Source organism: Anolis carolinensis, unplaced genomic scaffold, assembly GCF_035594765.1.
Source record: "Anolis carolinensis isolate JA03-04 unplaced genomic scaffold, rAnoCar3.1.pri scaffold_10, whole genome shotgun sequence".
NCBI classification, from domain to species: domain Eukaryota; kingdom Metazoa; phylum Chordata; class Lepidosauria; order Squamata; family Dactyloidae; genus Anolis; species Anolis carolinensis.
In genome coordinates this window covers 22,687,144-22,700,294 of record NW_026943821.1, presented here as the reverse complement: position 1 = coordinate 22,700,294, position 13,151 = coordinate 22,687,144, and the positions used below count along the sequence as shown (strand labels likewise).

General features: G+C 41.7%; 1 protein-coding gene across 4 annotated transcripts; it reads right to left on the bottom strand.

Moving 5' to 3' along the window:
* Positions 1–1,153: 1,153 nt before the first annotated feature.
* On the bottom strand, positions 1,154–12,840 carry gale (UDP-galactose-4-epimerase). Of its 4 annotated transcripts, none has more exons than XM_062962456.1 (12): positions 12,492–12,840; positions 9,329–9,393; positions 5,801–5,927; positions 5,539–5,654; positions 4,840–4,953; positions 4,571–4,747; positions 4,197–4,310; positions 4,034–4,100; positions 3,828–3,913; positions 3,545–3,622; positions 2,991–3,105; positions 1,154–2,707 (listed from the first exon to the last, which is right to left on the bottom strand). In XM_062962456.1, the coding sequence occupies exons 3-12, from the start codon at positions 5,919–5,921 to the stop codon at positions 2,652–2,654; spliced, it is 1,044 nt and encodes a 347-aa protein (XP_062818526.1). In that variant the 5' UTR covers positions 5,922–5,927; positions 9,329–9,393; positions 12,492–12,840; the 3' UTR covers positions 1,154–2,651. The 4 variants fall into 4 exon arrangements, with proteins under 4 accessions (XP_062818526.1, XP_062818524.1, XP_062818525.1 ...); XM_062962454.1 differs by having other exon boundaries at positions 12,505–12,840; XM_062962455.1 differs by lacking the exon at positions 9,329–9,393.
* Positions 12,841–13,151: the final 311 nt, after the last annotated feature.

Here is a 13,151-nt window from a genome sequence, read left to right as displayed (position 1 = left end):
TTTATGAGCTTGGGCATAATGACAGACTCTTCTGTTCAGGTAGAAAAAAAACCCCCCGGGAAGAGTTTTGTTTTTCCATCCATTTGCTTTAGTACTGGCTTCAACGTTTAGCTCTGTTTCCAGGGGTTGACCTGGGACGTTGCTTCTGTAACGGTTTCTCCTGAGGTGCCACCATGTCTGTCCAGCCATAATAATATACCTATTGCGATAGCTTTGACTATTGGTCCAATACATGAAGGTATTGAGAACTCAGCTAAAGTCTGGTTGAGTAATTGGAAGCAAAAAGTAGAACGCTCATGGTTATCAACAGCTTTTTTTCAAGAAACTGCTTTTGGGGGCAGTGGAGTACTAATCTCATGCTACTCTAGTTTGAGTGCATTAGCCAAGGCTATGGGGCAGGAAGTTGTAACATTCTTGTCCAAAAAGTCCCACTGAAGTCAACAAGCACTGCTTTTCTTTCCATGTTACTCCTGGTGCTGTAATAAAAGCTAGGAATTTCCTTGTGAAAATGCAGCACCATCCAACCATTTTATGCTATTAAGCTTTGAATTGCCCTTATGTCTTCTGGGAAATGTTTGAGTAAATGCAAACACATTGGTTCGACTGAGAAACGTCTGAGATTTGCAATAGTCTGAAAGGTGAAGTGGGAGAACTTCAAATCCTTAAGAGCCTTGGAATTTCCAGTTCTCCAAAGCCCTAGCCATAAAGGCCAGCGATGAAGGATTATGGGCGTGGCAGTTCAGTCATCTCAGAAGTCAAGATTCCCAACTTTTGGCATAAAAACAATTACAGTAGAGTCTCACTTATTCAATACTCACTTATCCAACGTTCTGGATTATCCAACGCATTTTTGTAGTCAATGTTTTCAATATATCATGATATTTTGGTGCTAAATTCGTTAATACAGTAATTATTACATAGCATTAATGTGTAATGAACTACTTTTTCTGTCAAATTTGTTGTATAACATGATGTTTTGGTGCTTAATTTGTAAAATCATAACCTATTTTGATGTTTAATAGGCTTTTTCTTAATCTCTCCTTATTATCCAACATATTCACTTATCCAACATTCTGCTGGTCCGTTTATGTTGGATAAGTGAGACTCTACTGTATTGACCTTCCCTTGGCTTGAAGACATAACCAGGAGCCACTTAGAAAGTAAATGATTTAATAAAATGTTTCATAATTGGAGGAGGGGACCGAAATGCTTCTGACCTTGAGGTTTACTATAGAACTAGGTGATGAATTTGATTTTTGGGAAATTTGGAAGGTCCAGTACCATACTCTCCTTGTTTTCTTGCAGTTCCCCAAGGGTCCTTCCAATTCATTTGAAAACCTGCCCATTCCAGAAAGAGCAGCTTCATTGTCCAAGGTTGTCGGTCTTCGTTTTAATGAAGGAAATAATAATGGCTGGAATTCAGCATGAGACTTGTCTCTTGATAGGTAGACTTAGATGGTTGGGATTGGACCTGAATAGTTTTGCAACATTTATATTTACCTGGAGACAGCAAAGTCCATTGCACAATGGTAGCCAGTAGAGTGCTTCCTATGCATCCAGGCACTGGGTGGGAATTTTTGGGGTGCATCATAAACTCCCGATGCAGATTGGGAAACCCTTGCCAGTGCCTGGATGTACATCTGGAATTTGGTGGAAATTTTAAGCAGGCTAGAGGGCCATCTTTTGGGAGTACTGTACTTTGCTTATGGGTTCCTGTCAGGCAGGAAGAGACCCTTGGGGTCTCTTCCTTATCTAGAGTTCTGTGATCTTTGCAGTTCATTAGTAGAGTTTTATTGCATTTCTGCTTCTATCTACAGGTTCATAAAGTTACAAAACATAGACCGCTGTGTAGAATTTCAGCCCACATTACTAGCTAAAGGGCAAGGTTAAGGTACCTTGTTTCAAATATTTAACCCAAGTCCATTTGAGGGCCCTTCTACACAGCCATATAATCCAGAATATTGAGGCAAACAATCCCACAATATCTGCTTTGAACTATGTTATTGGAGTCCACACTGTCATATATTCCAGTTCAAAGCAGAAAATGTGGGATTTTATTCAGCCTTTGCCCCTTTAGGATTCTAGCAGGACTTTCAGCTGCTTTCCAACTCCATGAGGAGTTGGATGTACTTCTCTCCCACTGTCATTTTACTTATTAATAATTTAGAAACAGGAAACTGAAAGGGTAATGATAAAGGGTCGAGGCCCAAGCTGCAACAGTCTACCCAGCCTACAGTCAGCATCTCCCAGTCCCCATTTTAGTAGCTGAGCTTCCAACTAAGCTATTTCCATCTCAGAGCTGCAAATGATAAAGAACCAGCTGTGGAAGTTGGGTTCCAAATAGTAACCGTCATAAAACCTTGGTCTACAAAGGATGCCATACAGGGCTGTCCTACTGTCATTTTTCATTTACACTTTGGTCCTTGTCCTGTACGAACCTGGCTGTCAGGAAAATGAGGGGAATGGACAATGCAGGAGGGCTATTGGTTCCACCTGTCAGCTGCATATCAATCATACAAAAGGGAGGGAGTGACAGAGGGACAAAAGCAGGAGCAATGGCCTTCCCTGAGTGAGAAGCTACCCAGTCCTTGGCCTGGCACTGGCGCAGCGAGGGCTGTGCTAACTTAGGAGCGGACACCCTCTTCCCGGGGCTAGTTCTTGCTGAAGCCTGAGGGGTTCTGTGACTGCCACCTCCACAAATCCTCACCTGAAAGGAGAAGAAAAGGAAGCAATGGGGACATTACTAGGAGAGGTGGTGGGTGTGTGGGGTCTTTCTTATGTTTCTCAAAAGGGGCTGCACAATTGGGGATGGACTAGCTGGAGGTCCTGCATTGAGCAGGGAAGACTCAATCGCCTCACTTCCAACTCTATGGGAGCAATGCAGTCTTCATTATTTTATGTCCATTCTCCAACTAGTTTCCTTTGGAGACTCAATACACAAGGCTGGAAGGGAAGGCGGATTGGGCCAGGGACTGTGTGGCTCTACTTACACATTCTGTCCAGGTCGAAGACCGCTTTCCAGCCCAGTTCCTCTTCTGCCAGGGCTGGGTTTGCAAAGCAGGAGGCAATGTCTCCTTCCCGCCGTGCGATGATCTTGTACTTTATCTAAAACAGAGGGGAAAACGGCCAAACTGTTCAGCTATTGGCAAATCTCATGAGATAGAGTCAAGTGACACAGGATGGGGCACATGAAGTGAATGCAGTCTGTGAGAACCATGAAGGCACTTGCATGCCTTAAATCAGGTGTAGCTGGGGATGATAGGATTTGCAATACAAGAAACCTGTCTTTGGTGTTTGGATGACTTAAACAGAGGTGGCCATGCCTTCATCTCCCCTTTCTGAAGACACCAGGATTAAAAATGGAGAGGGGTCAAAGTACCTTTTATAGGTTGCATAGAAGATGGAATTGCATTGTATGTTGCTTGTTACCAGGTTGCATCACAAGTTAGTCTGCTGAACCATGAAAAGTACAGCAGCCCTCTCCAATTTCCAATCTTAAGAACCCATTCCCACTCCCCATACCTCCATGGGCTTGTTACTATACCTCCTTTCCTGACGCCTTTTCCATGGCTTTCACCATCTGCAGGACTGAGTAGCCAGTACCTGTCCCCAGGTTGTAGATCTGTAAGAAAGCACATGCAGGCTGGCATTTCACTTGGGACTTCATAAATGGCCTTATACATGCACAGAATTGAACCAAGTAATTCTGCAAGTCCATATTCATGGATGTAGTACCTACAGTGCAATAGTAGTCCATGCAGTGAAGTACCCAAAACAAGGGTTCCTTGAAGAAAACCAGTGCTTGGAATCCAAGCAGGGCTTCCTACCTTGCAGCCACAATTCTCCTTGAGCTTCTTCAATGCTGCGATGTGTCCCTTGGCAAGATCCACCACATGGATGTAATCCCGAACGCCTGCCAGAGACAAGGAAGAGAGTCAACCAACATCATGTTCAATCTGTCTGAGCCATTCTTCACCCAAGTTCAACCAGCAGTGGCTTTATTTTCAAGCTAGAGCAATCACAGGCAACCCACCTGTCCCATCCACTGTACTGTAGTCATTCCCAAATACGTTCAGGTAGTCTCTGCGTCCCACAGCCACCTGGGGAGAAAATTAAAGATAGGCAAAAGAATGGAGTTAACAGAAATATCTCATCATTGTTGACTAGATGCTCTCAAGAGTGGACAAGTTTGGTACCTGGGCAACATAAGGCATCAGGTTGTTTGGAATCCCTTGGGGGTCCTCTCCAATTTTTCCTGATTTGTGAGCTCCGATGGGGTTGAAGTACCGCAAGAGGACAGCATTCCAGTCCTGAGAGAATGAGCACAGAGAGCAACACGCTTGTGTTCTATATGTTTATATTATATACAGAGTTATATAAAGCAGCTCTAAATACCCTAGAGGCACCAAGTCTACGTCTGATCTTGGACTGGTTAGCTCTGAATTTGTCAGACCTAGAAGTCTCTCATTCATAGGGTTAAGAAAGCCAGCTTGACAGCACATAACAGCAACTACAATTATATACAATCGGAGGAGGAAGGCACTGCAGGAATGCCGCTCTGCTTTCTTACGGGCTCTGCCTTGCACAAGTCTCGGATCATCTCTTCAATGAAATACTTGGATTTGCCGTAAGGGTTGGTACAGCCTCCAACTGGGTGCTTTTCGTCAAGGGGGAGGTAGGCCGGGTCTCCATAGACGGTGGCCGAACTGCTGAACACCAAGTTCTTGACTCCGTGCACTTTCATAGTCTTAGGAAGGCAAGGAAAAGAAGGAATAGCAAGGTTCAGTCTTCACTCTCAAGCATTCTCTCCCAGATGTGCCTCGGTCGCAAGCCACTCACCTCCAGCAGCCGGATGGTCCCAGTCAGATTCACCTTGTAGTATTCCAGCGGCATTTGGACCGACTCTCCCACAGCTTTGAGACCCGCAAAGTGTATCACTGCCGAGAAGCGATGCTGCAGGAAACAGGTGTTAAAAGGCATTGTCATCCTTGTCATGGCAATGCAGAGCCAGAAAGTGCATTTTGCATTCCCATTCCTTCCATAGTGTTCTCCCCGAAAGAAGTCAACATCCTATTAGGGACTTACACAGGGGTTAAATTGTATTGGGTGCACATAGCACTTTCCTTGGGCAATGCACAAGGTTAGCATCCAGATTACAATGACATGAGTAGGTGGGACCATTGTGGATACAGAAGCACATTAAAGTACATAGAAAAGTGTGTGAATGGATGTTGTGTTTGGGCACCACAATTGCTCAATGGGTTGTCAGCCACTGGTTCACACACATTGTGTTTTCTTGGTACTCGGCACAGGTGTTGCGTGGTAGAGGATCTCAGTTGAGAGTTGGTTTGGAAGTAGACAATGAACTATGGTTGTGTCCAGCTGCTTGGTGGTCAAAGTGAAGCTCCACTTGCAGAACTTCATGCGCAACAACACTATAACGTTCAGAGAGCAGTGTACGTGGGCACTGCATTAAGGCGACTGCTGGAGGCCAGTGTGCCTGGATGGACAATCTTGATGCACGATCCTGCTCCTTACCTTCTTGAACAGGTTCTGGAGGCCCGTCTCGTCAAGAATGTCCAGCTCATGGAATGGGATCTTTTTCCCGACGATTTCTTCCACCCGCCAAATGCTCTCGGGAACCGTGTTGCTCCCTGGGGAAAGAGCCTGCTTATGATGCTGCACCGAGGGGTCCTCATTCCCAACCACCTTGAGAAGGGCTCAGACTCCGAGGCCTTCTGTGGCTCCACAGAAAACTGGACAGTCCACTAGTGGCCTAGCAAGTGCTAGATGGACTTACCTCGAATGGCATTGTGGAAGTTGTCGATGACCACGGGGGCAAAGCCAGCCTCGACCAACTCCAGCACACAGTGGCTGCCTATGTATCCGGCTCCGCCCGTCACCAGGATTTCTTTGGCCATGGTCCCCTGAAAGGGAACAGAGAAACTGCTTGAGGAAAGAGGATTGGGCTGAAGCAGACTTTCTGAGAACCTCAGAGACACAGAAGTAGGGTTGTCCCCTAGGACTTCAAGATCTTTTTCACATGAGCCAGGCGTCTCACATCCTGTCAGATACCATCAACTTGGTGAGAGCCGTAGCCATGCTTAATCCTCCCAATTCCTAAAACTCCTGTCCCTCATGGCTTCCGTTGGAGACCGGTCACAGCTTTGCAATCTAGTCATAAATCCCCCTCAGGCTCATGGCATCCACGACATCAGTCGCTTTATCAATACTACTCCACACACGGCCACTCGAGTCCCGATTCCCCGCGCTCTTCGATCTCCTTCAATATGGCTACTTAAGCTGTTTCCATTTGAGTCCCTTTTCTGCCCTTTTACGTAACCTCCAGGTATGTATAAGTATATAATAAAACATTTATTGATAACAAATCAGCATTTGCAAGGCTTTCTAAACAGGCTGATTTTCCTTTTTATGAAATACAGATGAAGCATTTCTGCAGAATCAAGAAGGTAAGCAGGTAAGGATGATTTTGGCAAGGAGACCCATAGGCATAGGGACCCTATCAGTATATTGACAAAGGCACATAGGAGTTTTTCCTGTTGAGATGCACATGGGTAGGCTTTCATTCTTTAAGGCATTCACCCAAATAATATTAAAATAGCAACCCAATACAGTAAAGGTAAAGGTTTTCTCCCGACATTAAATCCAGTCGTGACCGACTCTGGAGGTTGGTGCTCATCTCCATTTCTAAGCCGAAGAGCTGGCATTGTCCGTAGACGCCTCCAAGGTCATGACTACATAGAGCATCATTACCTTCCAGCTGGAGCAGTACCTATTGATCTACTCACATTTGAATGTTTTCGAGCTGCTAGGTTGGCAGAAGCTGGGGCTAATAGTGGAGCTCACCCCGCTCCCTGGATTCGAACCTGGCAACCTTTCAGTCAGGAAATTCAGCAGCTCAGCGGTTTAACCCACCGCACCACTGGGGGCTCTAGCAACCCAATACCTTTCCCCTAAAAGTGACCCCCAAAACAATGGTAGCATACAAGTTTCCCTTACTATCTCAGTTCTGCCTGTATCACATCCCAAACCAAACCCATTGGCTTTGGCCCCAGAAAATAATTTTGCCAAATATAGCATCAGGACACTGCTGTTTTGTTTGTTTTTCGTAATCTCTACTATTCGCCAAAACAGGAGCTCAAATGGTTATTAGCGGCTCTGAGGCTTTTCCCCTGGTCCTTCCTCCTGGCTGGACGGACAGACCATCTGCTTGGGAGGCTTTTTTGGAGGGCAGCCCGACATAACCTCCGCTGATGCTCTGCCCAGAATGGCTCAACCGGAGTCCAAACACAGCCCTGAAATGCATTTTTGGTTTCCTTTATAATCCGCAATCTTTGCTTTAGAATGATTAATTCTGAAAGCTCCCTCTGCCAGGACAAACAAAGGATATCTAATGCTTCCAACTATCGGGGATTTCTAAGCTCCCTTCCAACAGATTCACCAGATAGATAGATGGATGGCCAGACAGGTTAGGTAGGTAGTGAGATAGGTAGGGTAGATAGACAGAACAGATACAGTAAATTAGTAAAGAGACAGACAGATACTGTAAATAGATAGGTATGACATACATGAGATAGGAAAATATTGTAGATAGATAGTAACTGTAGACACATACATGGTGAACTGATAAGATACTGTAAATACAGTAGAGTCTCATCCAACATAAACGGGCCGGCAGAATGTTGGATAAGCGAATATGTTGGATAATAAGGAGGGATTAAGGAAAAGCCTATTAAACATCAAATTAGGTTATGGTTTTACAAATTAAGCACCAAAACATCATGATACACAACAAATTTGACAGAAAAGGTAGTTCAATACTCAGTAATAGTATATAGTAATTACTGTATTTACGATGTATTGAAAACATTGACTAGAAAAATGCGTTGGATAATCCAGAACATTGGATAAGCGAATGTTGGATAAGTGAGATTCTACTGTAGAGAAAGACAAACAAGTAGAAACTGCAAATAGATAACCGAGAGATAGATATAGACCAATGATGGGCAACCTTTTGCGCTTGGTGTGTCACTTTAGGTGGTGTGTCACTTTGAGGGGAAAAAAAAACAATTTCGCAATATGTATAGTTTAAATAACAAAAATATATAATTGTAATATATAACTGTATTTAATAAATCAAAAACTATTTACTACCATTATTTCCATGTACAACAATCTATGGTACCTCTTGCAGTTTCCACGCTGATTTCTCTCTATTCTAGTTTCAATGTAGTCATGAGAAATGAATAATATAATAATAATATGATAATATACTAGATAATAGAATAATAAAAGAAATTATATATATATATATATATATATATATATATATATATATATATAAAATATAATGTGCATAATTCCCATGGAGTAAACAACAAAACCACTGGACCAAATCACACCAAATTTGGCCACAAAATACATAGTCATCCAATCAATCTGCATGCGGCAGCGTGTCAGCAAAAATGGCTTGGCGTGTCAGTGCTGACACGCGTGTCATAGGTTGGCCATCACTGATATAGACAAACAGACAGATACTGTAAATATGTAGATGATTGGTTGATACTGTAAATAAATAGGTTTGTAGAGAGATGGTAGATATTGTAGATAGATAAAGGGATAAACACATAGATACAGTAAATAGATAAGTATAACAGACAGACACTATACTTCTATATATAGTTGGCTGATTGATAGATACTGTAGATCGACAGGTGTACAAGGTACAGGTGGGACATCAACTAATTCCATACTTAAGACTCGAGACCCATCTCCAAGATTACACAAGTAAATGTAAACACGGTATCCCAAAATCCAAAATAAATAAATCCAAAATATAAAAGTTGGCAAAAGTTACGACAGGGAAAGACATGACTTAGGGTGCATCTACACCAGGCATGGGCAAACTTCGGCCCTCCAGGTGTTTTGGACTTCAACTCCCACAATTCCTAACAGCCTACCGGCTGTTAGGAATTGTGGGAGTTGAAGTCCAAAACACCTGGAGGGCCGAAGTTTGCCCATGCCTGGTCTACACTGTAGAATGAATGTAGCTCAGCATCACTTGAAACTGCCCTGGCTCAATGCTGTGGAGTCCTGGGATCTGTAGTTTGGTGGGGCACAACCCTCTTTGGCAGAAGAGAAGGCTCCAGACCTTGCAAAACTCCAGGATGAGCCCAAGCGGGGTCAAACTTCAATCATTCCAGAGTGAATGGACCCAAAATGACTGCTAAGAGAGCTATCCAAGATACCGTAGGAATATTTAAAGGCTGATTCACACAGGGAGTCTGTTTGTTCGGCAAATACACACATTGGCCACATCAGCAACGGCACACCTTCCAGGATCTGAGAGCCATTCCGACAAGTCCTGCTTGGCTGGTGGAAGACAAGGTTAAAAATACAAGAAAGGTATTGGGAAAAGCCCTTTCGCATTTTCTCTTTTGCTCCTCATTCAGGCTTCATGCCAGAACATTGCAAACCGCATATGAAAAAGGTACACAAACACATGTGTGTAATGTCTGACCACAGAAAGACATCATGCAAAGGAAAATATGAAAGGCAAGATGGAAAAAAATCTGAGGGGTTTATCCCCAAGATGCCTCGACACCAGCCATGGGCCAACTTGGGCCCTCCGGGTGTTTTGGACTACAACTCCCACAATTCCTAACAGCCTCAGGCCCTTTCCTTTCCCTCCTCAGTCGTTTAAGCTGTATATGTGTATGTATGTGTATATAATAAATGAATATATACTGTGTATATACATACAGTTGAGTCTCACTTATCCAAGACTCGCTTATCCAAGGTTCTGGATTATCCAAGGCATTTCTGTAGTCAATGTTTTCAATATATCATGATATTTTGGTGCTAAATTCGTAAATACAGTAATTACAACATAACATTACTGTGTATTGAACCCCTCCTTATTATCCAACATTTTCGCTTTGGATAAGCGAAAGTTCTGCCGGCCCATTTAGCTTGAATAAGTGAGACTCTACTGTAGATACATACACACACACATATATATACACACATACAGTAGAGTCTCACTTATCCAACATAAACAGGCTGGCAGAAGCTTGGATAAGCGAATATCTTGGATAATAAGGAGAGATTAAGGAAAAGCCTATTAAACATCAAAATAGGTTATGATTTTACAAATTAAGCACCAAAACATCATGTTATACAACAAATTTGACAGAAAAAGTAGTTCAATACGCAGTAATGTTATGTTGTAATTACTGTATTTACGAATTTAGCACCAAAATATCACGATATATTGAAAACATTGACTACAAAAATGGCTTGGATAATCCAGAAGCTTGGATAAGCGAGGCTTGGATTAGTGAGACTCTACTGTATCATGATATTTTGGTGCTAAATTTGTAAATACAGTAATTACAACATAACATTACTACATATTGAACTACTTTTTCTGTCAAATTTGTTGTATAACATGATGTTTTGGTGCTTAATTTGTAAAATCATAACCTAATTTGATGTTTAATAGGCTTTTCCTTAACTCCTCCTTATTATCCAACATTTTCGCTTTGGATAAGCGAAAGTTCTGCCGGCCCATTTAGCTTGAATAAGTGAGACTCTACTGTAGATACACACACACACACATATATATACACACATACAGTAGAGTCTCACTTATCCAACATAAACAGGCTGGCAGAAGCTTGGATAAGCGAATATCTTGGATAATAAGGAGAGATTAAGGAAAAGCATATTAAACATCAAAATAGGTTATGATTTTACAAATTAAGCACCAAAATATCATGTTATACAACAAATTTGACAGAAAAAGTAGTTTAATACGCAGTAATGCTATGTAATAATTACTGTATTTACGAATTTAGCACCAAAATATCACAATATATTGAAAACATTGACTACAAAAATGGCTTGGATTATCCAGAGGCTTGGATAAGTGAGGCTTGGATAAGTGAGACTCTACTCTGTGTGTGTGTGTGTGTGTGTGTGTGTGTGTGTGTGTGTGTGTATATATATATATATATATATATATATATATATATATATCTCGTATATACTCGAGTATAAGCCGACCCGAATATAAGCCGAGGCACCTAATTTTATCACAAAAAAAACCTGGGAAAACATTGACTCCAGTGTAAGCCAAGGGTGGTAAATTTCAGAAATAAAAACAGATAGCAATAAAATTACATTAATTGAGGCATCAGTAGGTGAAATGTTTTTCAAATATTTACATAAAGCTCAAATTTAAGATAAGACTGTCCAATTCTGATCAAATCATGATTCTCATCTTCTTCAGTGTAAATGTGCTTATGTATCCTTTTAATAATAATAGAGTAAAATAATACATGTAATAATAATACAGTAGAGTCTCACTTATCCAATCCTCGCTTCTCCAAGCTTCTGGATTATCCAAGCCATTTTTGTAGTCAATGTTTTCAATATATCATGATATTTTGGTGCTAAATTCGTAAATACAGTAATTACAACATAGCATTACTGCGTATTGAACTATTTTTTCTGTCAAATTTGTTGTATAACATGATGTTTTGGTGCTTAATTTGTAAAATCATAACCTAATTTGATGTTTAATAGGTTTTTCCTTAATTCCTCCTTATTATCCAAGATATTCACTTATCCAAGCTTCTGCTGGCCCGTTTAGCTTGGATAAGTGAGACTCTACTGTAGTAATAATAAATACAGGAAAATAATACATGTAATAATAAATAGAGTAAAATAATAAATATAATAATAATATCGGAGTGAAATAATAAACCTATTAAAAATAATAATACAAATAGAGTAAAATAAATGTAATAGTAGCAACAATAATGGAGAAAAATAATAAATGTACCATATATTGTGAGGTTGTGAGGTATACTGGAAACTAGGCAAGTGGGATTTATGTATCTGTATGGCCATGTTCCAGAAGCATTCTCTCCTGACGTTTCGCCCAGATCTATGGCAGGCATCCTCAGAGGTTGTGAGGTGTGTTGGAAACTAGGCAAGTGGGGTTTATGTATCTCTAGAATGCCTAGTTTCCACTTGCCTAATTTCCAACAGACCTCACAAACCTCTGAGGATGTTTGTCATAGATATGGGCGAAACGTCAGGAGAGAATGCTTTTGGAACATGGCCAGTCAGCCAGGAAAATTCACAGCAACCCAATTATTATTATTATTATTATTATTATTAATCCAATATAATTAAAATACACAGAGAAACATAAGACCATTAAAACACATGCATTAAAAGACATAGACCTAAGATTAAAACACTCTAAAATAAAACCTTGGCATTAAAACACACACTAAATTTTTGAAAATATGTAAATATAATCAAAGGAAGCTGAGATTTCAGGGAGACCTTTCTGGTGCTTCAATGTTTTCCAGAATTTGCATAAAGATCCCAAATGCCAAATTGGATAAGGAAGGCCCAACATATGCTCATGAATATGCAAATGCAACCACACATACCTGGCTGGCTTACCTGCAGCCCCACCGGCTCCGCCTTGGCAATGTGGCCTCATTCTGCCGCGCGGCCCCTTTAAGAACATCCCCTTCCGCCACGCCCCTTTTAAGGGCCTTGGCCACGCCCCCAGACCGTGGCGCGGCGGTACGCATTCTGCGCCTACTTGGAAACGTGTCACTTTGGCCACACCCCCTTGCGCTACGGAATCCTGCGAGGAGCAAAAATAATCCAAACCACCACCAGTTGCTTTCGCTTTTTGTTTCTATTGTTATTGTGGGAGTTGCAGTCGAAAACACCTGTAGGGCCCAAGTTTGCGCATACTTTATATATAAAATTTGAATATCCTTTACCTGGAATTCCAAAATATATATTATATTAGGTTGCTGTGAGTTTGCTAGTCTGTCTGGCCATGTTCAAGAAGCATTCTCTCCTGACGTTTTGCCCACATCTATGGCAGGCATCCTCAGAGGTGGTGAGGTCTAGGTCTAACCAACTAGGTAAGTGTGGTTGAAAGAACTCTTGTTTGAGTCAAATGTGAATGTTGCCATTGGGCACCTTGATTAGCATTGAATGGCCTTGCAGCTTCAAAGCCTGGCTGCTTCCTGCCTGGGGGGAATCCTTTGTCGGAAGGTGTTAGCTGGCCCTGATTGATTCCACATTCCATA

What these genes read in the sequence shown, in the direction of transcription:
- gale (XM_062962454.1), bottom strand. Translation starts at nt 12,571, where the DNA reads ATGTTCTTAAAGGGGCCGCGCGGCAGAATGAGGCCACATTGCCAAGGC. An exon ending in ACTTGTGCAAGGCAGAGCCC is followed by an intron (nt 4,311 to 4,570) that starts GTAAGAAAGCAG and finishes TCATTCTCTCAG; the next exon opens with GACTGGAATGCTGTCCTCTT. An exon ending in AAAAGGCGTCAGGAAAGGAG is followed by an intron (nt 3,106 to 3,544) that starts GTATAGTAACAA and finishes CCTCTGTTTTAG; the next exon opens with ATAAAGTACAAGATCATCGC.